Source organism: Telopea speciosissima, chromosome 3 (assembly GCF_018873765.1).
Source record: "Telopea speciosissima isolate NSW1024214 ecotype Mountain lineage chromosome 3, Tspe_v1, whole genome shotgun sequence".
In the NCBI taxonomy this organism is placed as follows: Eukaryota; Viridiplantae; Streptophyta; class Magnoliopsida; order Proteales; family Proteaceae; genus Telopea; species Telopea speciosissima.
Genome location: NC_057918.1, coordinates 66,854,634 through 66,881,113, shown reverse-complemented (window position 1 = coordinate 66,881,113; position 26,480 = coordinate 66,854,634). Strand labels below are relative to the sequence as shown.

The following is a 26,480-nucleotide window of genomic DNA, read 5'->3' as shown; positions in this document are numbered from 1 at the left end:
ATCTCGCTCAATAAATCCAAGGTGTATTTTCTTTGAGAGGGAGATATGCCCTTTGCTGAATAAGCAACCTCAATCCCCAACAAATACCTTAACTTTCCCGAATCTTTGACTTCGAATTCGCTGCCCACATAAGTCTTCAGCTTCTGGATTTCCTGTGCATCGCTGTCCATGATCACTGTCATCAACATAGACAATCAAAATTGTCACATGCTGTCCCACCCTTTTTACAAACAAGGTGTGATCAGCATTGCTCTGTTTATACCCATATGTCACCATGGCTTTATGTAAGCGACTGAACCAAGCTCTCGGTGACTGCTTTAGACCATACAAGGCCTTCTTCAACTTGCATACCTTTCCCTAAGTCTTGGAAGAAGCAAAACCAGGAGGTATCTCCATGTAAACATCCTCTTCCAAATCTTCATGTAGGAAGGCATTCTTCACATCAAGTTGTTGGAGATCCCATCCTTGATTCACAGCACATGAAATGATGACTCTCACTATATTCATTTTTGTCACAGGAGCAAAAGTCTCTTTATAGTCGATTCCTTGGGTTTGAGTGAACCCTTTGGCGACCAACCTTGCTTTATACCTTTCTACTGAACCGTCTGACTTGTGCTTCACTACAAAGACCCATTTGTAGCCAACGAGTTTCTTTTCTGGTGGAGGAATTACCAAATTCCAGGTCTGATTTTTCTCTAGGGCACGCATTTCTTCATTCATGACATCCTTCCATTTTTGTTCGGCTATTGCTTCCTACCAATTGTTAGGAATAGTAACAGAGGATAATGAAAACTCAAAGGCATGGAAAGAGGGAGTTAGAGATTTGTAAGATACAAAATTGGAAATTGGGTGTTACGTACAACTCTGCTTTGGTTTTTGAAGAGCAATAGGTAAATCCAGACAGGGATAGAAAGAAAGCTTACCAAGAAAATGAGTGGGACTCGGAGCAGGTGTTGATTGTGTAGGATCAGTGGTGGTGGTCTCTTTATACAAAGGTCCATGAGAAGGAAAAAAGGTTCCTTGCGAGTAACTTTGCACATTTTTCTCCCCCTGGACTGATTGCTGCTGCTCATTCTGTCCCATTTCTTGTTCCTGACTTGTAACCCCATCCTCCAGTTCAACGAAGAATCCTCTATAGTAGGTACATGAACATCCAAAGGAACAATCATGCCAGGACTCCATGGCAACGCCATGGCGACGCCATGACAACTATGCTTTGAATCACTAAGAATCTCCCCCTGCAAAGGTTCCGGTGATGTAAAGTAGGCCTCAGACTCTCAAAACACAACATCCATGGTAACAAACAATTTCCTGGTTGGAGGATGATAGCACTTGTACCCCTTCTGGGTGGCTAAGTAGCCGAGAAAGACACACCGAAGCCCTTTTGGATCGAACTTGCCGTGAACATGGTGGTTCCGGGCAAACACCACAACCTAAAATTTTGGGGGCACAACAAAAGTAGATGAGTCCAACAAAATATCCAATGGGCAGCGACCCTCTAAGACTCTTGAAGGAAGCCGATTGATAAGGAAAGTTGTTGCAAGGACATCACCCCAAAAACGAGGAGGAACAGCCATAGCAAACATCAGAGAGCAAGCCACCTCTAGCAGATGCCGGTTCTTGCGTTCAGAAAAAAAAAATTTACTGCCCATATTTCCGGATGAATTTTGGCTTTGATACCATGTTGTGTTCCACGAATACTGGCTTGTCAATGAGACAGAGGCCATGCCTTTATTTACAACTTTAGAATATTACAAATATGGAATGATTTACTCAATCCTTATCTAACACATTTAACATGTGCATAATGAACCTAGACACTATAGGTACAAGGACAATATTATCCCTGAACCTATATTACAACAAAAAGAAAAGAAAAGAGTAAATTTGTCGAAAAGTAAACTACTACGACAAATAATACCCTTAGTTGTCCAAAGAAAGAACGACCATTAAGTGATACTAAAACAATTTATAAACAGAATAATAACTAGATTAAAATATATTAACAGTGTCCCTTAAAGAATAGGCATAGAGATGAAAGACTAGTCATCAGACTAGTCATCAGACAAGTCATGTGCCTCAAATAAATATACCTCATGCAAAGGCAATAAAACCAGGTATAGGGAAATGATATTCAGAATTCAAAACCCAAAAAGTACCTGAAACGAGCTTTTTCCATCGGAGGGACTATCATAAGATTTCATGTGCAGCATAATAGAATCAAAATGTGGTATAATGGCCGATTCAGCAGGAACCATCAGTCCACATATTCCAAGCAATGCAGCTGCACAAATTGACCGAAGCAAACTTGATTTACCACCACCATTAGGCCCAGTTAGAAGAAACAATGATTGCATATCCACTGTATTAAGAATGGCACTGCCTTGTGCTACATCAAACCAATAAGGTGATAATCCTGTTATTGCCATTTTATTGGCACCGTCAGATAATGATTCATCCTGCATTCAATTTAATATCAATGTAAGAGTAATATAATGCAAAACACACAATACGAAAGCGAACAATCAAAGATTTTTGGGTGCGACTGTGTTACGTTTATTTTTTGTATGTGGGGGAAGGGTTGGGGGACTGTGCATCTGCACTGTGTTTGTGTCTGTAGAAGTAATGACAAACAAATTAGATCAATCGTTTGCCAATCACTTTATCTGTCCATGTAAAACAAATGTTTTGGTATAGGAATCCCCTTCCTCAACCTTTTAAAATAGGAATGACACTTCAATTCTAGCAGGAGCTTATGTAGTTCTAGTTCTAGGTTGCATGTAATCTAACTAGAAACCAAAACCAGAATCTGTTCTTCAAAGGTTGACTTGGTTAGGGTTAAATTAATGGAAAGGCTAAATTTGGGGTTAGGGTTAGGGTTTAGTGGGGTTTAGGTTAGAGTTAAGGTTAGGTGATATATAGGAGTGTTCCAGTGAAGGGTACATTTAAAAAAAAAAAAAAAAAAAAAAAAAAAACCCCACCTCTAGAGGCTGCTATACAGGATCGGCAACAAGGTATGGTGCCACTAGGGTTAGGGTTAGGAAGAGAGAAAAGTGAGAATATTAGTTGGCTGGGCACAATAGGACCAGGGTTGGATCAAGTTCTCTAAGGGGGTAGAGGAGCACTGAGTCAAGCTTTGGTAGGGTTCTGATGGTTGGTTTACGCTATGCTGGTTGTGGGTGGTCTAGAGGAGAAGAAGAGAATGGTTAGGGTTTGGGATTTACTTGTTTAATGAAGAACAACTTGAACAGAATTTTTGTTGATGCAGACTGATGCTTGAAAGCAGAACTTGAATGTAGAACAGTGAATGAACAAGTTGAAAGTAACCACGAACCACCTTCCCATTGCAAGGTGTCAATCGGATCAAACACTGATTCCGTCAGCCTTGATCAAACACAAGACAATTCTCCTTGGAGAAGACAAGTTGCAGCAGCAGCTTAAGAGTACTTTTTTTTTTAAATTGTGAGGTAAAGAAGAGCCCCGCGATTTATTTATTTACAAGGGGCTAAACCCCAAAAACCTATTCAGCCTAGGAGTAGAAACCCCTGGCCAATTCTAATTACATCAACACTTTCCTTCTGCAAAACCGTGGAGAGGAAAGGGGACAATTAATTTGCCACATGACAACTAAAAAAGTCACATGACCTACTAAAACAATACTAAAAACTACATTACCCATACTTTAGGTCTATAAAAGTTACCTATTAAACTGAAAACCCATGGGATCAAAAGGCCCAACCCCAGACTTATTCCTAGTAAAACAAGCCTATTTTGGTGATGAATCTGCATCAGGAGAACTTGTGATGCAATCCCGGGGTTCACAAACTATTTGGGTTCACTATGGGCCTACCCAGGTACTAAATAACTCAAATCTGAGAAGTCATGGCGGCTCTGCAAATATATTGAAGTTTACAAAAGAAGGTGGCAATATGGTACAAAGCAGAATCTTAAAGGATTACTTCGATAATAGAACAGGGAGGGACAAATAAGGGGTTAAGAATGATGATGGGGGACAAACTTGGAAGTAAACAACTAAAGGGTAGAATCTGATTAAGAGACGGGGAAATTTAAGGGAGTAAGAAACAAGGCTTTTAAAACAAAGCCACGACTTGGAGAAGACATTGTCTTCAACCTCTCTATCGAGAATAGAGGGTGAAAGTCCAGCAAGCTGTTGGAACAATAACTCATCCAATATCCTTCGATAGGCCTAAAATTTTCAGGTGAAAGGTCTCCACCCAAGGCCCTATCAACTCCAGTTGGGAACAATCAGAAACAAGAAGCAAAAAAACTGGCCGAAGGACCTGCAACTGAGTGGCGGTGGAGATGAGATCAGTACCTGAGTTCTGATTACAACCCTCAGTAAGATGGGTGTCGGGGAACAATGCCCTGGGATCTTAGTCGCCTATAGTGGAGAGATTCACACCCAAGATCTCAGATCATTCGGAACTGGTATGAAGGTTCTGAGATAAGGAAGGAGAAAAGAACAGAAGAGCAAGGAAAGAGCAGTACACACCCTCACAGCTCTTGGCAGCAACCAACAAAAAGTTTCCATTTCTATTCAAAACAGTCCAGCAATGGTTACATGCTAATACTAAGATTAAAATGGAGTATATCCCACTCAAAATAAAACATGAAAAAATAAAAGGAATAAAAGATTACAAAATAAATCCACAATAAACCTAACTAAATAAGTAAATAAACCCTATCGACCCTTGTTGGTCCAAAAACCCAGCCTGGGCTGGTTACGTTTAGGCATGGGTGTCCAAACCCACTCATATCAGCCCACCCACTCTAGAGCCGCTGCAACTCTCCTCCTCTGAAAGGAACTCGACTCTGTCGAGTTTGGATGAGGACCCAGGATGCCAATCATGCCATCTGAGTCAACTTGCTGGAGGAGGAACGAACCTGCTACCTTCTTGAGCTTGATCTTTGGGAAGTCCTTAGTGGGAAGAAACTTCATTTCTTTGCTGTCATACTTATAAGAGTAGATATTCGCATATCCACAATGTTGCACGTTTTTATCAACTAGCCATGTTCGTCCAAAAAGAACATGATACACCTTCAGAGGGAAGACGTAAAATTGCACTATATCTACGAACCCACCAGCAGAGAATGTGAGCAAACACCTGTCAGTAATCTTGAGTTTGATGTTGTTCACCCATGCAACCTTGTATGGAATGGGGTGTGGCTTTGTCTCAACTCCAACTTGCGAACGTCTTCAGAGACGACAATGCAACTAACCCCATCAATCAATATGCTACACAATTTGTCATTACACCTCACTCAGGTCTGGAAGATACTACTATGGCACCAATCTGCTCCGTCGGAAACCTTGGGAGCTGTCAAAACAAGACAAAGAACATAACAAGGTTGTCGCTCCCTATCACAGTCATTGTAATTGGCTTTACCAATCTCACGCTTTGTCTCAAAACAAACTGCCTCAAGATTTGGTTGCTCTTCCGAGGCAAGAAGTATAAAAGAATCCTTATCAATATAGGCTACCAAACGATTGGGACACTGAGTAGAGACATGCCCTTACCCTTCGCACGTGAAACACTGGATGATGCAGATCCAAGCATCCTCAAGAAGAAGAAGAAGAAGAAGCCCTAAGCTTAGGGCTGAGTGTTGGAGCCTTAGTTTAACTCCATACTTAGTTTATTTTCAGTCAATTGTAAACTTAAATTGAACATTTGAACCAGTACAGACCATGGTTCAATTTAAGTGAATTAATCCTATTGGTTGTTAGGTGCTTATTTCCTATTGGTAGTTAGGGAATCTCTCTTTTAAGTGTTTTAATCCCACCCCTCCAAGATTTTTAGAGGGAATGCTTTTTAGTTTGTAATTAGGATTCAGGCTAGGATTCAAATTCCTAGGATGAATACGTTTTAGGCCTATGGCCATATTATAAATTAATAAAATCGTCGGAGGCTCCCCCACAGTTCAGATTTGAAAAATAAACTTTGTTTTTGCTTGCTGCTACTGTTGATGCTGCTTTGCTCCTTTGAGAGTGTGCCTTGTGAGTAATATCAACGTGAAGGGATTGGTGGATCTCCAATCGACTCTTTGCATCTTGTAGCCCTGGAGGATCTTCTTTTCATCTCCTTGTATCTTGTAGATCGGGAGACCCTATCTTCTTCAAGCTGCTGCCAATGAAGATATTCAATTACAAGTAATTTACTATTTCAGCATTCACATTCTTCTCCTATTCCTCTAACCTAAGCCAACCAATCCTCAATACCATCCCCTCCATTAAAATCTCCATCGATCCATTATCCATATGAACCCTAGACATTCATTGATCTGTCCAGCTCAATTCCACCAACAGTTTTCATTCAAATTGTAACCACAGTACCCTCACCTCATTCCCTACACTCGATCCTAACCCTAGACCTATTCCCTCATCTAAACCCTAGTTCCCCTCATCTCCACGAAACCCCAAAACCCTAAAATTTCCATCTAGCCATATCCAACCATGAAAACCTCACCCAACCTTGGCCGAGTGCTCCTTTCTACCATTAGAGAGTTCAACCTAAAGCCCCAGCCCAAACTCTCACTCTAAACCCTAAAACCCATCACTCTCATCTTCCCCAAAACCCGAAACCCTAATTTTCTGATTTTTAATTTCTCACTCAAACATCATCAAACCTTCATTGTTAGCTTTCCCCTAGACCTGCCTAGCTTTACCAAATAAGACTCATACACATTACCCTAATCCTAACCCTAAATTTGGACCTAATTCATCAAATATGCCCAATCGGCCAGCAGGTCCTGATTACTTGGTTCCTAGTAGATCCTTTGTCCATCTAGGACTACATTTGGATGGAAGCCTTTGGCAACACATGAGGTTTGTTAGCACCACGTCGAGATGGAGAATATGGCTGTTTAGGTCGTGAAGATGCAATAAATGAACCACTAGCCTGTGGTTTGCTGAATGAGTTTACATGGGGAAAAGACTACTGTTGACTGGAACTATCACCCCTAGGAAATGTATCATAGAAAGTCTTCTGAGTATAGGCCTCTTCAGACTCTCTTCTACCTGATATGTCACATCTACTGCATCCTTCATCATAGGCAGTCGACTGAATGCTAGTGAAACATTGATCTGAGAATGCAAGCCAATACGAAACTGTGTCACCAATACCTCCTCATCCCACTTAAAATCAGATTGAGTGGCTAAGGAGTAAAATATGTCGATATATTCCTCAACTGCCATGCTTTCCTGTCTCAGTATTGGGAACTGGGACTCCTTGTAATCGGTAGGCAGGAATCTCGTTTCATGGCTTTGCTCATTTCAAGCCAAGTAGTGATTAACCCAGTGCCTCAAGTCCGATTCTATTGTTGGTGTTTGATCCACCAGACTCGAACCATACGCTTCAGTTCCCTTCACTTTAGCCTCTACAAATTGAATCTTCCTGGTTTCAATCAACCCATACCATCTGAAGAATATCTTCAAACTATGAACCTAGTCAAGATACTGCTTTGGGTTGTTATCCCCATAAAAATCAAGGACGTCCAGCTTCACTCCTCTTTCAGCTCCATAAAAAGGATCATCATATTGACCAACTCCATATGATGGTGGTGGGGGTATATAAAGTGGCAATGGTGGTGTAAATTGAGGTGGCAATGGTAGTGTGTAGTAGTGGTGTACCATGAGACTGGCCTTGTGGGACGGAGTTGGAAAAATCCCCATATTGAATGAGACTCTTTCCTTTATCTGAAGCCACCAGTTGGCCAATAGAAGTTTACATGGATGTCATCATAGTTTGAATAGAACTAATAGTTGTGTTGAGGGCATCAACATAATCTGTGAGGTTAGCAATATCTGACATTCTGACTTTGTTACATCTTTATACGAGTTAAGCTATTGCAGAACCTCACTATTGGCCTCGATGGTTAGGATATGGAGGACTTTTATCTCTGATACCAACTGATGCGATCCCGGGGTTTAGAAACCCTGTTTGCGTTCGTTATGGTCCCAACCAAGTACTAAATAACTCAAATGTGAGAAGTCATGGTGGCTCTGTAAATATATTGAAGTTTACAAAAGAAAGTGGCAATATGGTGCAAAGCAGAACCTTAAAGGGTTACTTGGATAATAGAATAGGGAGGGGCAATTAAGGGGTCAAGAATAATGGTGGGGGACAAACTTGGAAGTAAACAACTAAAGGACAGAATCTGATTAAGAAACAAAGAGGTGGTATTTTAGGGAATTAAGAAATATGGCTTTTAAAACAAAGCCACGACTTGGAGAAGAGGTTGTCTTCAACCTCTCTATCAAGAATAGAGGGCAAAAGTCCAGCAAGCTTTGGGAACAATAATTCACTCTGATATCCTTTGATAGGCCAGGCATTTCAGGTGAAAGCTCACCACCCAAGGCCCTATCAACTCCAGTTGGGAATGATCAGACACAACAAGCAAGAAAAACTGGTCGAAGGACCTGCAACTGAGTGTGGCGGTGGAGGATGAGATCAATACCAGAGTTCTAATTACAACCCTTGATAAGATGGGTGTCGGGGAACAATGCCCTGGGATCTTAGTCGCTTATAGTGGAGAGATTCACACCCAAGATCTCAGATCATTCAGAACTGGTATGAAGGAATAAAAGATTACAAGATAAACCCAAATAAATAAACCCTACCAACCCTTGTTGGTCCAAAAACCCAGGTTGGGTCGGTTTTGTTTGGACTTAGGTTTCCAAACTTGCTTGTATCAATCCAACCACTCTAAAGCCACTGCATCAACTTGGGTCTGATCTATTCTTCATTATTGTATCCAATCGATTCTTTGTTAAATCGTGTAAATATTTTTGACACATTTAAACGTAGTTCAAAAACTTGTCTTGGAGGGCCATTTCGGCCTGACTGAAATTTCCGAGTTACCGGAATTTCGACAAAATTTCACCTAAAACATTGTAATTTTTTCTATAAGTTTTTCTTGGCCATTTCAGTGTGCAAAAGGCCGAAATAACCGAAATTTCGACGAACCAGTGCATTTTTTAGACCGAAATGAGCGAGAGTCCAAAACGAAATGACCGAAATTTCGGTTGAAACATTGTATGTTTTGGGTTTCGACGTTTTGTATGATGTTTCGTCTCAGGAGGTTTGAATTTCGGCGAGTTTTTGAAGTTTGAACTATGCATTTAAGGCTTAAACAACCTCTCTTTTTTTGTGCTAGGCTTAAACCATGGAAGAAGAACTCAGTTGAAACTACAGGTTTTGACCGAGTTGTCTTGGTTAGCCTACCGAGACGAGATATAGGTCGACTTTAAATTCGACCTGGTTTCGACAGGTTTCGCATCGTTTTGACACTGTTTGGCTCATATTTCAGTAATTTCACAAGTTTTGAACTGAACGCCTACATAAATGCACCTATCCCCATCAAAACTTGAGGAACCAAGACAAACACTTATTTTTCATTTACTTAAAATATTATTCACAAATAAGCAAATACCACCTATTTGAATCCAATAAAAATAGTTAAAAAATAAATTTTAAAAGGATAAAAGTCAATCCCCTCAGTTCAAGAACAAAAATTGGATTTTCGGCAGTAGGTGCAATTTTCAACTTTTAAATGCTGAGGATTTTCTCAAATCTAAAATTCTATAAATCTTAATATGATAAAACATTGCTAAAAACCAAAAAAATGTAAATTATTCATTTGTTTTGATGCCTAAAAATTTATTTCCATTCAAAGCTATTTTAAACATCATTCGCATGCACCAAATTAAGTTTGACCACAACATAACTCCTTCAATATAAATCTTTTAACAATCATGGATTTGTTGGAAAGCTTTCCAACAAAGCTTTCAAACAAATCCAAGATTGTTTAAATCTGATTTATATTGAAGGTGTTTTGTTCTAGTCAAACTTTATTCAATAACATGTCCAAGAACAATTATATGATCAAACTTGGGTTAAAATCACAAGTATTATTTTGAGTATTCTCTATATGAAACTAATGCATGGATTGGGTTCAAAATGTCAAAAATAGGCAGCACAACAAGAATCAAGCAAAAAAAACAACTTCCGGGCCTCGAAACCAAGGTTTCGAGTTGGCCTGGAGAAAATAGCAGGTTTCGACTGAGAAATGGTCGAAACCTTGGTTTTTGGCTGGTCAAAACTAGTGTCGGCTCCGAGTTCTTGATCCTTGGCTTTAACAACGTAAGTCCATAAAGATAAAGTACCGTGAGATTTAAATAAAGGGCAAGTTCTTTATTATACAATAAAGCCAAATAATTTAAGTAGACAACAAACATCTCTTTTCTTTTTTTTTGGGGGGGGGGGGGGGAGAAAAGTACAAAACAAGTCTGCAATGTGAGCTCAGTCTCCACGTCCTCAAATTATAGACAATGACAAGTTAATCAGAGTTGACTAGAACAATACCTTGGTTTCACTGAACTCAACAAGTGTAGGAAAAACCCATTTCCTTCTTCTCCCTTCACTACAAAAGATGTCAATGAAAATCACGATCAGAAATAATAAAGACACATGCTACCATGAAATAGTGTCTGCAATTTGCCCATCTGTATTAGTGATGAATGTTTTGGTTGATAACTAACACAGAAGAGGAAAGTAATAGCGAACTCAATAATAGGCTTATAGGCATGCACGTAAAATAGTGGATTCAACTTAGTTTATATACGACAAGAAAAAAAAGGATTTGAGACAACATCGAGCCAATTGAGAAGTTAACAGATAGGTCATTAGGGTATCTCAGCAGATTAATTATTCTCTGTTCACTTTGAGAACTTTTCTCAGAGATGAACATGACACTTCCAGGCTTCCAGCTACCACCCAAGAGAATTCCAAAAATTCATGTTGCAACAAAACCTACACTTCTTGGTCCATCGTTCTTCACCCTGCTGCTTATCCCCCTTCTTAAACGTTAGCCTCCACAATTAATTTACTTCATGGGAAAACAACGCAGAACTGTGTCAGCTCCTTGCAACCAGTTTGTTCATCAGTTGGTTCCATCTGAAGCTAGAGGTACATTTGAACCAGGGAGAATGCGACCCTGAGTCGCTCAATTTATTCCACCAAGAACTCATTTCTCTAACCTAGGTTTGCTAAGGCTGATCTGAGTTGCCAAAGGCTAAATAAATCAGAATATCACATATCTTATAATAATTCTTCTAGTGGACTTAAACAAATCTGGAAGCACTAATAGATCCAACTCCACTTCTGCCCGTACCTGAGCAGAAATCGTACCACTGGAAGGATAGTTCCCAAACTCTTGTATTGGTCAAGAGCTCAGAGCTTATGATTATAAGAAATAGGAAACTTGGTCCTGTCAGGGCTTTCCTGTTTAAACGCAGTTTATAATAAAAATCAGGAATCTAACTGGAAAACTGAAAAGGTGGTGGGACTAAGGTTCGAGAACTCGCGAGATCGGTGAGATCTCGCCGAGTTTCTCGGATTTTTGAAATCTCGAGACGAGATTGCCCGCGAGTCTCAAAAGTGCAATATCTCGGCAAGATCTCGGCGAGATCTCGGATCTCGGTTTCAACCCATTATTTTAACCCACCTACCACTTAAATACCTTACCTAATTGGACAAACTTATATCTCGCTCTCGGTCTAGATCTTGAGTTGACCCAAAGCAGGTTTGGTTGAAAAAATGCACCAACCGCGAGATCTCACTGCTAGTTTTCTCTCAACTGTGGGACTCGTATAGCTGGTCTAGTGGTTATACTAGTCCTCAACTTCTGACCTCCGCATAAGTCAACAACATGACATGGAAAAGGTTATAATAGTACTAGGGAGCGAGATACAATGGTTAACATGACCGGCCGTTTCAAATTCCTGTTTATAAATAAGATATGATTGTTAATAACATCATTTTCATTAGTTTTAGTTGCACAAGAGGACAATTTTTTCTAGCTTGAGGGGCCTAAACCAAGGGGAAACCCTCCCCCTTCTTCTCATTTTGGTCAATTAAGTCATAATGATAGTACCAGGTTTAGGACAAAGTGTTAACAGAATGTTAATGGCTGTAATGCTTGGATGATCAATGTGATCACCAAGCCCTTCTATTTATAATTAAATTCATAAGAGTAGGATTACACTTAAGCCCCCCATAACCAACTCTAATGAATGATCAGCCATAGGGGGAAAAGACCAAAAATATACCCTTGCGGGTTACATAACTCAACACTCCCCCCTCAAGTTGGTGCATAGATATCACACATGCCCAACTTGGACAAATTTGGATGAAACCATTTCCCACCCAATCCTTTAGCGAAGACATTAGCAAGCTGATCACCTTACTTCACAAAAGGCATACAAATCTGACCACTTTCTAACTTCTCCTTGATGAAATGTCTGTCAATCTCCACGTGCTTGGTACGATCATGCTGCACAGGATTGTGGGCAATGCTAATTGCGACTTTGTTATCACAGTACAACATTGGGCAACGAATAGAGACACCAAGGTCTTGGAGTAAGCTTTGAAGCCATAGTAACTCACAGATTCTTGTGCCAGAGCGCGGAACTCTACTTCAACACTAGATCTTGCCACAATATTCTGCTTCTTGCTACGCCACGTGACAAGATTACCTCCTACAAACGTACAATAACCTAAAGTAGATTTTCGATCAGAAGAACAACTCTAGTCAGCCTCAATGTAGGCCTCAACACGGAGATGATCATGTGGGGACAAAAGAATCCCTTTTCCTGGAGCTGACTTCAAGTAATGGAGAATGCAAAGAACAACAACCATATGAGTGGAGTAAGGATCATGCATTAAATAACTGTTCAGACCCGCTGCAAATGCAATGTCTGGTCTAGTATGGGAGAGGTAGATCAACTTCCCCAACAATCTCTGATAATGTCCCTAATCAACAGGTTCACCATCTTTTTCCTTTAGATGAGTAGTAGCTTCTGAAAGAGTATCACAAGGGTGACACCCTAACAAACCAGTCTTAGAGAGAAGATCTAGGACGTACTTCCTTTGAGAAAGAAAGATGCCTTTGGAGGAACGAGCAACTTCAATCCCAAGAAAGTATCTTAGCTTTCCAAGATCCTTTATTTCAAATTCTCGTCCGAAGAAAACTTTCAGTTGAGAGATCTCATCAACATCATTGTCGGTCACAACTATGTTATCGGCATAGACTATGAGAACAATAACTTTATCTCCACAACGCTTGATGAACAGAGTGTGGTTATTCATTACTTTGTTTGTACCTTACATAAATCATAGCTTTATGAAACCTGCCAAACCAAGCCCGAGGAGACTGCTTCAGCCCATATAATGCCCATTTCAGTTTGTAGACTTTGCCATGTGTCTTGTCACATGAAAAACCCAAAGGAATCTCCATATAAACTTCCTCTTCAAGCTCTCCATGAAGAAATGTGTTCTTGACACCCAACTGCTGTAAATCCCAACCTAAATTTACAACATATGACAATAGCATAGATTGAGAACTTGGCGAGATCTCGCCGAGTTTCCCGGTTTTTGGAAAAGCCGAGACGAGATTGCTTGCGAGTCTCAAAAGTGCAATATCTTGGGGAGATCTCAGATCTCGGTTTGGATCTCGGTTTCGGCCCTTTTTTTACCCCATCTACCACTTAAATACCTTACCCAACTTGCCAAAACTCGACATATCTCGGTGAGATGTCGGATCTCAGGTTGACCTAAAGTTGAGGCTTCAAGTTGGGGGGAAAAAAATTGCACCAACTCGGTGAGATCTCGACTCGTCTCAGTTTTTCCAAGAGCCGAGTTGGTATCGAGACCCGAGTTTTAGATCCTTGGACAATAGAACCCGAACAGTGTAACTTTGCAATTGGAGCAAATGTCTCCTGGTAGTCGATCCCATAGGTTTGAGTAAACCCCTTAGCTACAAGTCTTGCCTTGTATCTATCCACTAACCCATATATCTTCTACTTGACTACAAATGCCCATTTACAGCCAACTGGTCTCTTGCCTAGAGGAAAAAGCACTAGCTCCCATGTCTTATTTTTTTCTAAGGCTTTCAGTTCTTCCATCATAGCTGCTTTCCACTTTGTATCTGCAAAAGTCTCTTGCCACTTCTATGGAATAGAAACAGAGGAAAGAGAAGACACAAAAGCACGATAAGAAGAAGAAAGGGAATCATATGAAACAAAATTGGATATGGGATGTTAGGTACATGTATTAGTGCCTTTACGAATAGCAATAGGTAAATCATGAAGGATCCTTACTAGATGGAGTAGTAGGCTCTGGATGATGACTGGAGGAGTAGAGGTGTTGTAGAGGTGATAGTCTCAACTTGCCCTTTTTGCTTAGGAGTTCAGGTATAGACTTTATCAACAGGAATCTGACTCACAGGCCTTCGAACAGATTGCTCCCCCTAAACAGGAATCAGAGAAGAAGCTAGAACATCTTTCCCTTCAGAAGGAGTCATAGGAACATGTATTATAGCAGATACATCTTCAACACCCATAGAATCAATCTCCTCCTGAAGAGGTGGTTGGGAATAATAGCCCAGGGATTCATGGAAGGCAATATCCATAGTGACCAAGGTGCGCCGGGTAGGAGGATGATAGCACTTATATCCTTTTGAGTAGCTGAGTAGCCCCAAAAAATACACCGAACACCAGAAGGATCAAGCTTGCCATGGGGGTAATGTTTACAAGAATAGCAAACACAACCAAAGATATTCGGCGAAACAACAAAGGACGACCACCCATGAAGAATGTCTGTAGGCGCACAATCAGCAAGAACACAAGTAGGCATGCGGTTTATCAAGTAGGCAGGGGTAAGAACAACATTACTCCAATAATGAGAAGGAACATTTCGGGCAAATATAAGAGCCTGAGCAACTTCCAGGAGGTGATGATTTTTGCATCACCAAAACCATTCTAGGCGGGAGTGTCTACATAGCTGGTTTGATGAAGTATCCCATTGTCAACCAAACATGTTTGGGACTGACCCTCCATGTATTCTCTGCCATTATCGCTGTGCAGAATTTTCAGAATTGCATTGAACTGGGTCTGAACCATACAGTGGATGAGCTGAAAACAGTGAAAAACTTCACTCTTGTGTTACATCACGTACACCCAAGTAGTGTGGGTATGACAGTCAATAAAATTAACAAACCATCCATGACCAGAAATGGATGCCCGACGAGCAAGACTTTATACATTAGTATAAAATAAAGCAAAAGGAGAAACACTTCTTTTATTCAAAGGGGAATAACTAGAACGAGTCTGTTTGGCTAAAACACAAGCCACACATAATAACTCATCCATATTACAATTTTTACCAACTGAAGAAATAACGAAGCTAAAATCCAAAGAGGAGGATGTCGTAGCTGGCAGTGCCATTGATAGAGGTCAAGAGAGGAAGCTGAATGTAACTGATGAGCTAGAGAAGAAACTGTCATGAGAGAAGTCGAACCCGTGTCAATCAAGTAGAGACCACCATGTACCTTACCACCCCCAATCGTCGTCCCTTTCATTAGATCATGTATGACACAATGAGAGGGGAAAAATGTTATGCAATTCAAATCCTTAGTAAGACTACTAATTGAAAGAAGATTAGTAGGGTAAGAAGGAGCATGCAAGACAGAGGATAATGTACGGCTAGGAAAGCAATGAATAGAACCCTTTCTAGAGATAGAAGAAACGGAACCATTAGCTACTCGAACAGTGTCTTTCCCAGAAGAGGGAGAATATTGGTGAAAGAATTGGGAGGAACCAGTCATGTGGTCAGTAGCATCGGAGTCTATAATCCAGGGACTGGAGACTGCCAATGCACAATGACTATCGACTGGAATACCTAAAGCAAAGTGAGAACCAGAAGGGGCAGCGGGTGCAGATGGCATGGCAGGTGCAGCTGAAGATGCCTTTAACATGCGACAGAAAGCTTGAAGTTCATCCAACGTGAGACCAATGTCTATAGAAGGAATAGCAGCAGCTTCAGTGTAATTAGCTTTTGGCTTGGACTTTCCACGACCATGTTTGGCTTCAAAATCAGCTGGTTTACCATGAAGTTTCCAGCAGGTGGCTTTGGTGTCCTATGGCTTATGGCAATGCTCACATTTAATAACCTCCTTAGAGGTATCACCAGTGCGAGAAGACCCATTAGATATGGGAGTAAAACCTGAACCAGTTTGTAGGGCAGATCGATCAATGGTAGGAGGATGAAGCATGACAGCCCATCTATTTTCTTCAGTATGAACCAAGGCATAAAACTGCTCCAATGTGGGAAAAGGTGATCTGCTAAGAACTTGAACACGAATCTGATCGTATTCGACATTTAAACCAACCAAGAAATCATAAACTCTAATCTTGTCCACATGCTTGCTATAGGCAACAATGTCTGTTGCATTAGTGGGCTGGTAGTCAGAGTAGTGATCCAGGTGTTGCCATAAGCTACGAAGGGCAGCTTAATGCTGGGAGATGGACAGTTCTTTCTGGGTGGTTTCATGAATTTTCTTATGGAGTTCATAAACCTGAGCATCATTGCCCACCTGACCGTAGGTCCTTCGCAGCAATCCATATCTGTGTAGCAGTTTCCAACAAGTATCCATTGGCGATATCTGGTTGCATGGAATTAAGTGAAAAGGACAAGACCAAAGAGTCATTGGAGATCCATCGATCCTGAAGAGGACCTGCTGTAGATGGCTACTCCGTAGTTCCAGTGATGTGTCCTATAAGCCTGCAACCAGCAATGGTCAAGTATGTAGACCTGGACCATATCAAGTAGTTAGCACCATCAAGTTTGATCGAAACAGCAAAGGGAAGGTATTCATTCCGCGGCTGCCCATCAGTCCCAGAGGAAGAAGTTGAATTGTCAGACATCAGGACATAATCAAATCACCCAATCAAACCAGCAAGAAGATCCCCCCCCCAAAAAAAAATAGATCAAAATTTTGAAAATTCGATCCTAAGGTGGGGAATTTCAAAATCTCCAAAAATACTTGGCAAAAGAGGTTGAAATTTGGGTCGAGTGCTCCTCTGATGTAGGCCAAATCCAAAAATCAGCAATATCTGAAAAAAAAAATTGACCCCAAATCAGCAAAGTTGGTTTTATCAGGGTTTTGGAAGAAAACCTTGAAAGGTTGAAATCACAGGGATCAAAAAACTTCAATGATTGTTGATGATGATGATAGCTGTTGTTAAAGAGATACAGGTCTAGATCTTCAATAAGGTAAAGATTCGATTCTCAACACGAGAGCATAACTTGATCTTCAAAGATGAAGATTCCACAATCGCAGATGGGAGCAGCAACTATCTATCCAAAAAAGGTTATTTCATTCCTTGATCGAGGTGGTATATAGGGCAGCAGCTAGAACAATAGAGCACCTCATTAGTGCTGCCCTTTAAGATAGGAGAGAACCAAGAAGACAAGAGAAGAAGAAGGGAGATGGAGATCGAGAAGAGAGAGAAGAAATGGCGATGGAAAATTCTGTAACCTAGATCAGATCTAGCTCCAATACCATGTTAACAGAATGTTAATGGCTGTAATGCTTGGATGATCAATGCGATCACCAAGCCCTTCTATTTATAATTAAATTCATAAGAGTAGGATTACACTTAAGCCCCCATAAACGACTCTAATGAATGAGTCGGCTATAGGGGGAAAAGACCAAAAATACCCTTGCAGGTTGCATAACTCGACACAAAGATTGGTACATGGCTTCTCCATTCCCAACAGTGACCCTAATATTTCTCATTTAGAGCTGATAGATGACATTTTACTGCATTCTTAGAGGCATTTAAAAGCTATGTATGTGAAACTCACCTCTAATTTGAACTTTTTCGAATATATGTGATTACAGGTTTTGGGTCTATGTCTATGCTTGCCTCTATGTTGTGGGCTACATCAGTAGTAGATTCAGAACAATCCATTGACACGCCTATGGAGCATTCTGAGGAGCCAGTACAGCTAGCTATCCTTGAGTCTGAGAATCCTGTCGGGTCCCAGCTTATCAGTTTCTTATGCCAGACATGCTAGATCAGACATATGCAGAACCTCACCATCTCCAAGGCCATTTTCTAGGTAAGGATCCCATTCTATAAGTATATATATTGTATATTTGCTTAATTACAGTATTAGGGGCAGAATAGTAATTTTTACCTAGTGGGACCCACACCCTTTGTAGATCTGGGCTGCTTAGGTGCCAACATACCCAGGCCCACCTTCATGACTTATAAAGACTTAAGTTATAACTTAAAAACTTGAATTAAATAGTTAATTAACTTTAGAAACAGATTTGAAAATTTTTTTTAATCTAATTCTAATCAAAGCATAACAAACATACCTTAGTAGAAGTCTTACTATAAATATAAGACTTAGCCTTTAATCTATCTCATTTCCTATCCAAAGCTAAAACTGATTCAGCTTAGGAGAAACTAAGGGAAAAGAGAAGGAAGAAGAAGAGAAGAGAAGGGAATCTAGGGTTTGGCCCTCTGGAACATGGAGATTCACTTGGAGCTTGGAATTTGAGACTGCTACCATCATCTCCTCTCTAAATTCAGGTAGATATCCCAATCTTAAACCTGATTTCTCAACTTCTTCTCTAATTTTCTTGCTGAATTCTTCTTGGGATTAAAACCCAATTTAGCCTAGACCTAGGGGATTAGATAATTGGTGATAGATTCCCAAATTAGACATAGCAATAGTTTGGTAAATCACCAAAGCCATGCTGAAATATCAGCCTCTTCTTTTCTTCTTTGGTTTCAGCCATGTTACCAAAAATTACAAGGATTTCTATTTTATTTAATTTTAATTAGGAAACCTAGTTTGATCTTACATGCAAATGGGTCAAAAGCTCCCCTTTGTTGTACCTTAGTTTAGCCCTAAGCTAATTTGGGGAAATAGCCCCCATACATGAAAAGATCCATGAGTTTTGGATCTCAAACAGCCACTAATTGGCCAACCGGATTCAGACAGCTGAACTCTACGATCAACCGGATTTAGCCAGCTCTGAATCCGGTTCTACCCACAGGCTTGGTTTTGGTTCTTGGGTACTTTAGGCTTTTGCCCAGGGCTATGTTAGACCTAATAATTGTTATATATTGGTTATATAGGCATTAGTAACATCAAGTGGTGGGGTAGTTGGTGTGTATTGGAACTTCATTTGGCTAGGATTATTCCCCAATATAGGTAAGGGAATTCTGACCTTTCTTTGGGAATGTTTTTTCTTTAATTACTGTTTATGCTGGCTGCCATTAACATTCATCATCATACTAGTATTTAATCATGTAGTTTTATAGCTTTTATTTTGCATTAGATGAATGCATGTTATAGGTGTCATTTTATATTGCATTTGCATACTTTTGCTATGATCTATTTTGATGTGTTAAGAAATGATGTTGGAATTGCTTAATTACTATCTACTACTGCCTCATATGATATCATAACTAGAAATGCATATGGTTAGGCTATCACAAACCCAATGCTATGACCCTTACCAACAGGGGTGAGGTGTTGGATAACCCGTGGCAGGTCTGAAGGGTTAATACTGGAATGCATTTCACTGTCCCAGGTCTGATGAGTACATACTGGAATGGGAACAACAGTAGGGTATCACTGGGGTTCATCGGGGTCTGATGTGTTCATTCCGGAACTGGCGGGTCCCCACCGTAGTAGAGTGGTATTCTTGGGAAGACTGATGAGTTCATTCCATGACTGAGAATAGCATACCTACTACAGTAGCATTTATACCTCATGAGACCTAGAATTGATGCTAGTAGCATTCTTACATTTAGGTCATGCATCATGGACGATATGCTTGTGTTTGGATGTTTCCCTTGCTGGGCTCAGTAGAGCTCACCCTTGTGGATCCTTCTTCTTTTTCAGATAGTACTGCTGGTTCTGAGAAACTAGATGATGTGGATATTCCTGCTTCAGACTTCCACACTGATAAGGACCGTACGGTGCAGAAGTTTGAAATTCATGAAGCTTACTGCGGATGCGATGTATGCGCATTCACTTGATGGTGCCTGATGGAGCAGGTTATTCCTTTTGTGTTATAAACTACTTTTGAGAAATATAATATATAGATACTGTTGCACTTTTGTTTTGTGGTGCCTTGTGAAAACAAAACTATGTAACACAAAGTTCAATTAATATAAATATTTAGTTATCACATGATCTCCTTATTATTGTAGTTATTATTACTGTTTATTCTCTTCCGCTGAGTTGATTCACTATGTTTTATGAACTGTGAATAGGAGTACTGCACTTATTGATCCTGGGGGATTGATTGGTTACTAGTGGTAATCCGGTCACACCTTGTCCTTACTAACCGAGCCGGTGTGCGACAATGTAACAGTCTTCTAAGCATTTAAGAGAAAATTTTTGAGTGCATCCAATGTAAGACGTAAAATAACATTAATTAACTTCACCTCACACTATCCACTACCTTTTTCATCCCTATTTACGATTCCATCCTCAGCAATAGCCAAAGTAGAAGAAAGTCCAATGATATTTTTATTTGGAATGACAAGTACGGCATTGTAATTTCCATGAGTAAGTGTTGCAGGTAATCAATATTTTCCTATTATCTGTGTGGAGAAAAATAAGGTCTAGGCTAGATCATAAGGTTGAATTGGGTTAGGATCAATCAAAAAGGGGTTTAGGTTGGGAAAAGAGAAAGACAAGTATCAGAAAGAATGATAGAATCCAGAATACTAAACAAAAAACAATAAGAATAAGGAGAATAGTAGATGGGCAAGGATTCAAGAGAAAAGAGGAAACTTTACTTCAGAAACCTATGATTTGAAACGGCCGGTTTCTTTCAGAAAAGTAGCTCAATTTCATTCGGACGGCTGTAAAAGTTAGACAACCTATATCTTCTTATGTAGGATCATGGTCATCCAGCCCTTCTTAGACTACAATCTGACTTCTTATGTGCACCCAAGTATTATCTCTAGAACCATATAGCTAAGACACCCAAATTAACGACTAAAATGACTATCAAAATCCATGACCTAGCATAATCAAACAGAAGAATTATAAAAATAACCTCATCATGCAATGAAAGAGAAATAAAAAATAAAAAACAAATAATTAAATCCAATAGTTCAGATACCTCTACTAGTAAACCTCATTATACTAATGTGGTTGGCAGGACCTAAAAGGGGACATATGGAGCTCATGGCCAAGTAAATCTTTGGTGGCTTTCTTGGTTCTAGGCCTCTAGATGGACTAATGCTACTCTGACCAGCAGATATCAATTGCATTAAAGATCTTATGAGGCTATAGACACCACAATTTTTGAGTCATCGGAGAGACGATCGCTGGCACTTAACCCTTTCCATTTTTACAGGAAGTCTCGACAGGATTTAATAAGTTGCATATTTGGTGGGAAGTAATGCAAGTTCAAGGCACTCTAAGAATGTCCTTTCTGAACTTATACTTCGGGTTAAAGATTCTCATTTATGTGAGAAGATGAGTTTCTCAAAGCTCAGGGATATTTGGGACCATTTGATTTCCTAGATAATGCTTTTAGTTGTCATCCTGATTGAATTGTTCATATAGCAAATAACTTTGCATTGAGAAAGTTTTTCGTCAGGCTGAGCATTCCCTAATTCCACATACTTCCTCTCTAATCCATCTTATACATATTTTATATAAAAATAAATAAAGGAAAAGCAAAATTCTCTTAAAAAATATGGTTCGTAATCTTTCTTTTCTTTTTCAGGATATGTAGATGGGTCCTAATCTTTTGTATCGCTCATTTTCTTAAAATCTAATGAAGTGGTGACATATCCCAACCCGTGGGGAAAAAACTGCACCAGTGTATACTTCCGTTGAGAAAGGAAGATACCTTGATTTGATCGGGCAACCTCAATCCCAAGAAAGTAGTGAAGCTTTCCCAGATCCTTAATTTCAAACTCAGTACCCAAAAAAGTCTTCACCTGGGCTATCTCACCATTGTCTCTTCCTGTTACCATGATGTCATCAAGATACACAATAAGAACAGTAATCAACTCACCATTTTTCTTAGGGAACAGAGTATGATCAGCATTACTCTGTTTGTAACCAGCAGATATCATTGCACTACGGAAGCACCCAAACCATGCTCTAGGTGACTGCTTCAGCCCATACAAAGCTCGCTTCAACTTGCATACCTTCCCATGGGTTTTTTGGCTAGAGAACCCAGGAGGGACATCCATGTACACTTCCTCTTCGAGTTCCCCACGAAGGAACGCATTTTTCACATCTAGTTGTTGTAGCTCCCTTCTAAAGTTAACTACACACGAGAGAATAACCGGAACAGTATTTAACTTGGTCACAAGAGCAAAGGTCTCCTGGTAATCTATGCCAAAAAAATGGGGGGGGGGGGGGGGGGGGGGGGAAGAGGAGGGGGGGGGGGAGCGGGGGGGGGGGGGGGGGGGGGGGGGGGGGGGGGGGGGGGGGGGGGGGGGGGGGGGGGGGGGGGGGGGGGGGGGGGGGGGGGGGGGGGGGGGGGGGGGGGGGGGGGGGGGGGGGGGGGGGGGGGGGGGGGGGGGGGGGGGGGGGGGGGGGGGGGGGGGGGGGGGGGGGGGGGGGGGGGGGGGGGGGGGGGGCGCCCCGGGGGGGGGGGGGGGGGGGGGGGGGGGGGGGGGGGGGGGGGGGGGGGGGGGGGGGGGGGGGGGGGGGGGGGGGGGGGGGGGGGGGGGGGGGGGGGGGGGGGGGGGGCCGGGCGCCCGCGGGGGGCCCCCCCCCCCCCCCCCCCCCCCCCCCCCCCCCGGGGGGGGGGGGGGGGGGGGGGGGGGGGGGGGGGGGGGGGGGGGGGGGGGGGGGGGGGGGGGGGGGGGGGGGGGGGGGGGGGGGGGGGGGGGGGGGGGGGTGGGGTGGGGGGGGGGGGGGGGGGGGGGGGGGGGGGGGGGGCCCCCCCCCCCCCCCCCCCCCCCCCCCCCCCCCCCCCCCCCCCCCCCCCCCCCCTGTCGGGTGAAGCCCTTGGCAACCAACCGAGCTTTGTATCTATCAACCGTACCATCCATCTTACGCTTCACGGTGAACACCCGTTTGCACCCCACAGGTTTCTTCCCCGAAGGAAGAGTGACTAAATCCCGTGTCTCATTTTTTCCAAGTGCTTTCAATTCTTCCATCATCGCAGCCTTCCAGTTTGAATCTACTAATGCTTCCTATCAGTGCTTAGGAATAGAGATAGATCATAGATGACAAGGAAGAAGCGAAAGCATGAAAAGGAGAAAGAGACTCATAGGATACTACATTACAAATAGTGTGTAAACTGCAAGTTCTAACAGGTTTACGAATGGCAATAGGTAAATCTAATGTATGATCGGAAATAGGAGGAGACTTACCAGGTGGAAATTGAATGGGAGAACTTGGATCAGGAGGTAACAATTGAAGTGGCTCAGTGGTAGTGGTGGTGGCTCCATCTTGTTGCGTTTTTTACTTGGTGCGAACAAACATCTTCAAAGGAACCGTGGGAACCGTACGCTCCCCCTGAATAACCGTGGACTCCCCCTAGACCAAAATTTTCTGACCCAAGTCTTCATCTTCCATAGAAGCAATCAAAAGCACATCTTCCAGTGAAGAGGACTCCCCCCCCGAAGAGGTACAGCAATAGGCTTTACTCTCTTAGAGCACCACATCCATAGAGACAAACATGTGGCGAGAGGAGGGATGATAGCACCTGTACCCTCTTTGAGTCACCAAATATCCAAGAAAAATGCAGCCGAGCCCACGAGGATCAAGCTTACCATGCTGATGCTGGTTACAGGCAAAGCACACACAGCCAAACACCTTCGGAGGGACAGTTAAAGTAACGAAACCAGTAAGGAGCTCTAAGGGGCAGCAAGAATTGAGAACGCGAGAAGGCATCCTGTTTATCAGATATGCAGCCGTGAGAACTGCCTCACTCCACTAGGGAGCAGGAACGATCATTTGGAACATCAAGAATGAGAAACCTCCAGTATATGTTGAGTCTTGCGTTCGGCCACACCATTTTGAATAGAAAAGTCCTCATAATAATCCAACTCTCGCCACATACTCTACAACTCAGAAAAATATTGGGATCATGTCATCTCTTTCCGCTTCGTCTCCTGAATCTTTTTCTGGAGTTCATAGGCAAAAGCATTGTTACCCACTTGAGAGTAGGTCTCCTTAGCTACCTTCCAGATCTTGGTTGTTGAATCCAGTAAGAGATAACCCTCAGCATGGAGTTAAGGTAAGACCTTACCAAATAGTTGTCTGAACGCCATTTGTTTTGAGTAGGACCAGCTTCTTCAAGTTTCGTAGCATCCCCGGTAAGAAAACCAGAAAATCCACAGGGTGCTATAGATTCAAAGCAGGAACGAGACCACATCAAGTAATTGTTCCCATCCAATTTAATGGAACAGCCGCAATCACTCGAAGTGTCTGAAGAAGTTACATCACTAGTCACGCCTGACATGATTGCTGGTCAGTGATCGGAAAAATGCTTGAACAAAAGGCTTTTCAAAAAAAGTCAAATCCAACAGTTCCAAGAAAAAGAGACAGCTCAAAAAAGGGAATCAGGAGATCTCTCAATCACTCATGGATTCACAAAAAAGAACCCTCGGTGGAAGAAATCACCAACGAGGGGTGGGAAAAAGGAGCGTTGAGTAGAGAGAGACGCTAGAAGGAGGCAGAAAAGGGAAAGAGAGACCGAGAGTGGAGAGAGAGAGAGAGAGAGAGAGCGAGAGAGAGGACTATAGTGAGAGAGGTGGAGGTGGGAGAGGTTGGCGAGCGGTGGCGCTGGTGTTTGGGAGACAGAATTAGGAGAGAGAGAAGACTGCTAGGGTTTTCTTCTTCATTCGAGTTTGGATCCCCATGGTATCTTTGCTCTGATACCATGAAGAATTGGAGAATAATGGCTAGTGACTTTATGTCCATAGCCTACTTTATTTATAATCAATTAGAGAATGTTCCAAAATAGGAACTAGGAACAAGTACAAGAATACCTCTAAGGGATAAAATAAGACACGTATCAAAAATACCGTTGAACCCCAAATTACAACACTCAGTTATCAAAGAAAATTTCAAAATGTGATAATAAGTTAATAATTTCAAATTGCATGAAGTAATACAGTAAATAATTACTATAATGGGGGAGGGGAGGGGGGAAGAAATTCTTTTAAGGAGGCTAGTTATATGATACACAACCTCACATGAGCAAATAGTGCCTTTGCTACGGTAAGCAACATGCAAGCGAAGACGAGAATATTTATTTTACTATGTAACTCAGCAGAAAGTCCCCTCAACAATTCCAAGACCCTAGCTTTTGCCTTAGCACCTGCTTCATGGTACCTGAAAAAAAAAAAAGATGATAAACCAAACAAGAAACCTAATAAACCAAAAAGAAGAGAAGCAATAAATTGAAGGACCAAATACAGATCCTTAATCAGTAAATACACAAATTTTTACCTAATTAGTGCTTCCTCCACCTTTTTTGTTGTAAACCATTCCTCTCCAACCTTTCTTGCTTTTGAATCAGTAGCAGGTCTAAGCTGTTTGATTTGTTCTTCTCCAGGGGTACCACCCCACACAGAAGGTGCAAAGCGTTTTCCTTTGAACCAGACAGCTTCATGCTCTCTAGCATATAATATTTCTCCCTTTGGTCCACCAAATGGGGCTGCAGTAGCTTTTATTCTTGAAACAATTGGGAGAAAATCTTCAGTAACCTAGATGAAATTGAAATTTCCATGAATATTGGGGAGAAGCCACTAAAATGATACACAAGCATAAACATTATCTTCATTTTATTAATGAAGAATATTTCCATGGTTAATTCGAGAAAAGGAAAAAGAAAATAAAAACATTAAACAAGATATGGACTATATTGCCTACAAAGAATGGTTATAATTAGGGTAAAATGTTCATTGATCAGTGGACATACTTTAGTGCTTGCAGATACCAGTCACAGACTCACAGTGATGCCGGATCAACTCCACCAGCCTTTCACTTTGTAACAATAGCTTATCCCAATAGCTCAAGCTTTTAGGAAGGGTACACAACAATGTATATCAACACCTCCAACACACGCAGGCCCACACACATGGCGCTGCACAAGACACCAGCACATGGAACCGAGGGTACAGAGAGCAAGGGCACAACAACAAAATCCCTTGCACGTACCAGGGATCGAAAACTGACCACCTGGCTGACTGGCTCTGATACCATGTTACAACCGTTTATCCCAAAAGCTCAAGCTATTAGGATAAAGATTGTAACATATTATCAAAGTCATTAGGCCCACTATGTTGATAATCCACCTGTGTATGGCCATCCCATGAATGAGAGTGTTGGCAGTAGTACCACATCTTCATTTACTAGTTGGGCACTCCAGTCTCCACCTAATAGCTTAAGCTTTGGTATTGGACACTTCAACACATTTTTTGATTTTTAAAAGAGTTCAAATTCAGTTTGTTTTTACATGTGTAGGTACTGCATTACTGCAAGACAGGTTGTAGGGAAAAAGTGATAAGGGGTTAGTTTTAAATTTGTCTTCATCTATTAAAGAGTCCATCATGGTGGGGTTAGATTAGATATGGACCATCCAAAGAGATTTAATGAGGCCAG

The 26,480-nt window shown here is 41.6% G+C and overlaps 1 protein-coding gene across 2 annotated transcripts in view; it reads right to left on the bottom strand.

Annotated features, from left to right (window-relative positions):
- The window catches only part of LOC122655716 (DNA mismatch repair protein MSH1, mitochondrial), a 75,024-nt gene that overhangs the window by 7,403 nt on the left and 41,141 nt on the right, over positions 1–26,480 (bottom strand). For both annotated transcript variants that reach the window (XM_043850007.1, XM_043850008.1), the window contains 4 exons: positions 25,326–25,582; positions 25,065–25,208; positions 10,383–10,440; positions 2,160–2,459 (listed from right to left, as the gene is read on the bottom strand). In XM_043850007.1, the coding sequence (XP_043705942.1) occupies positions 2,160–2,459; positions 10,383–10,440; positions 25,065–25,208; positions 25,326–25,582 (759 nt within the window). The remainder of the gene's footprint in view (positions 1–2,159; positions 2,460–10,382; positions 10,441–25,064; positions 25,209–25,325; positions 25,583–26,480) is intronic.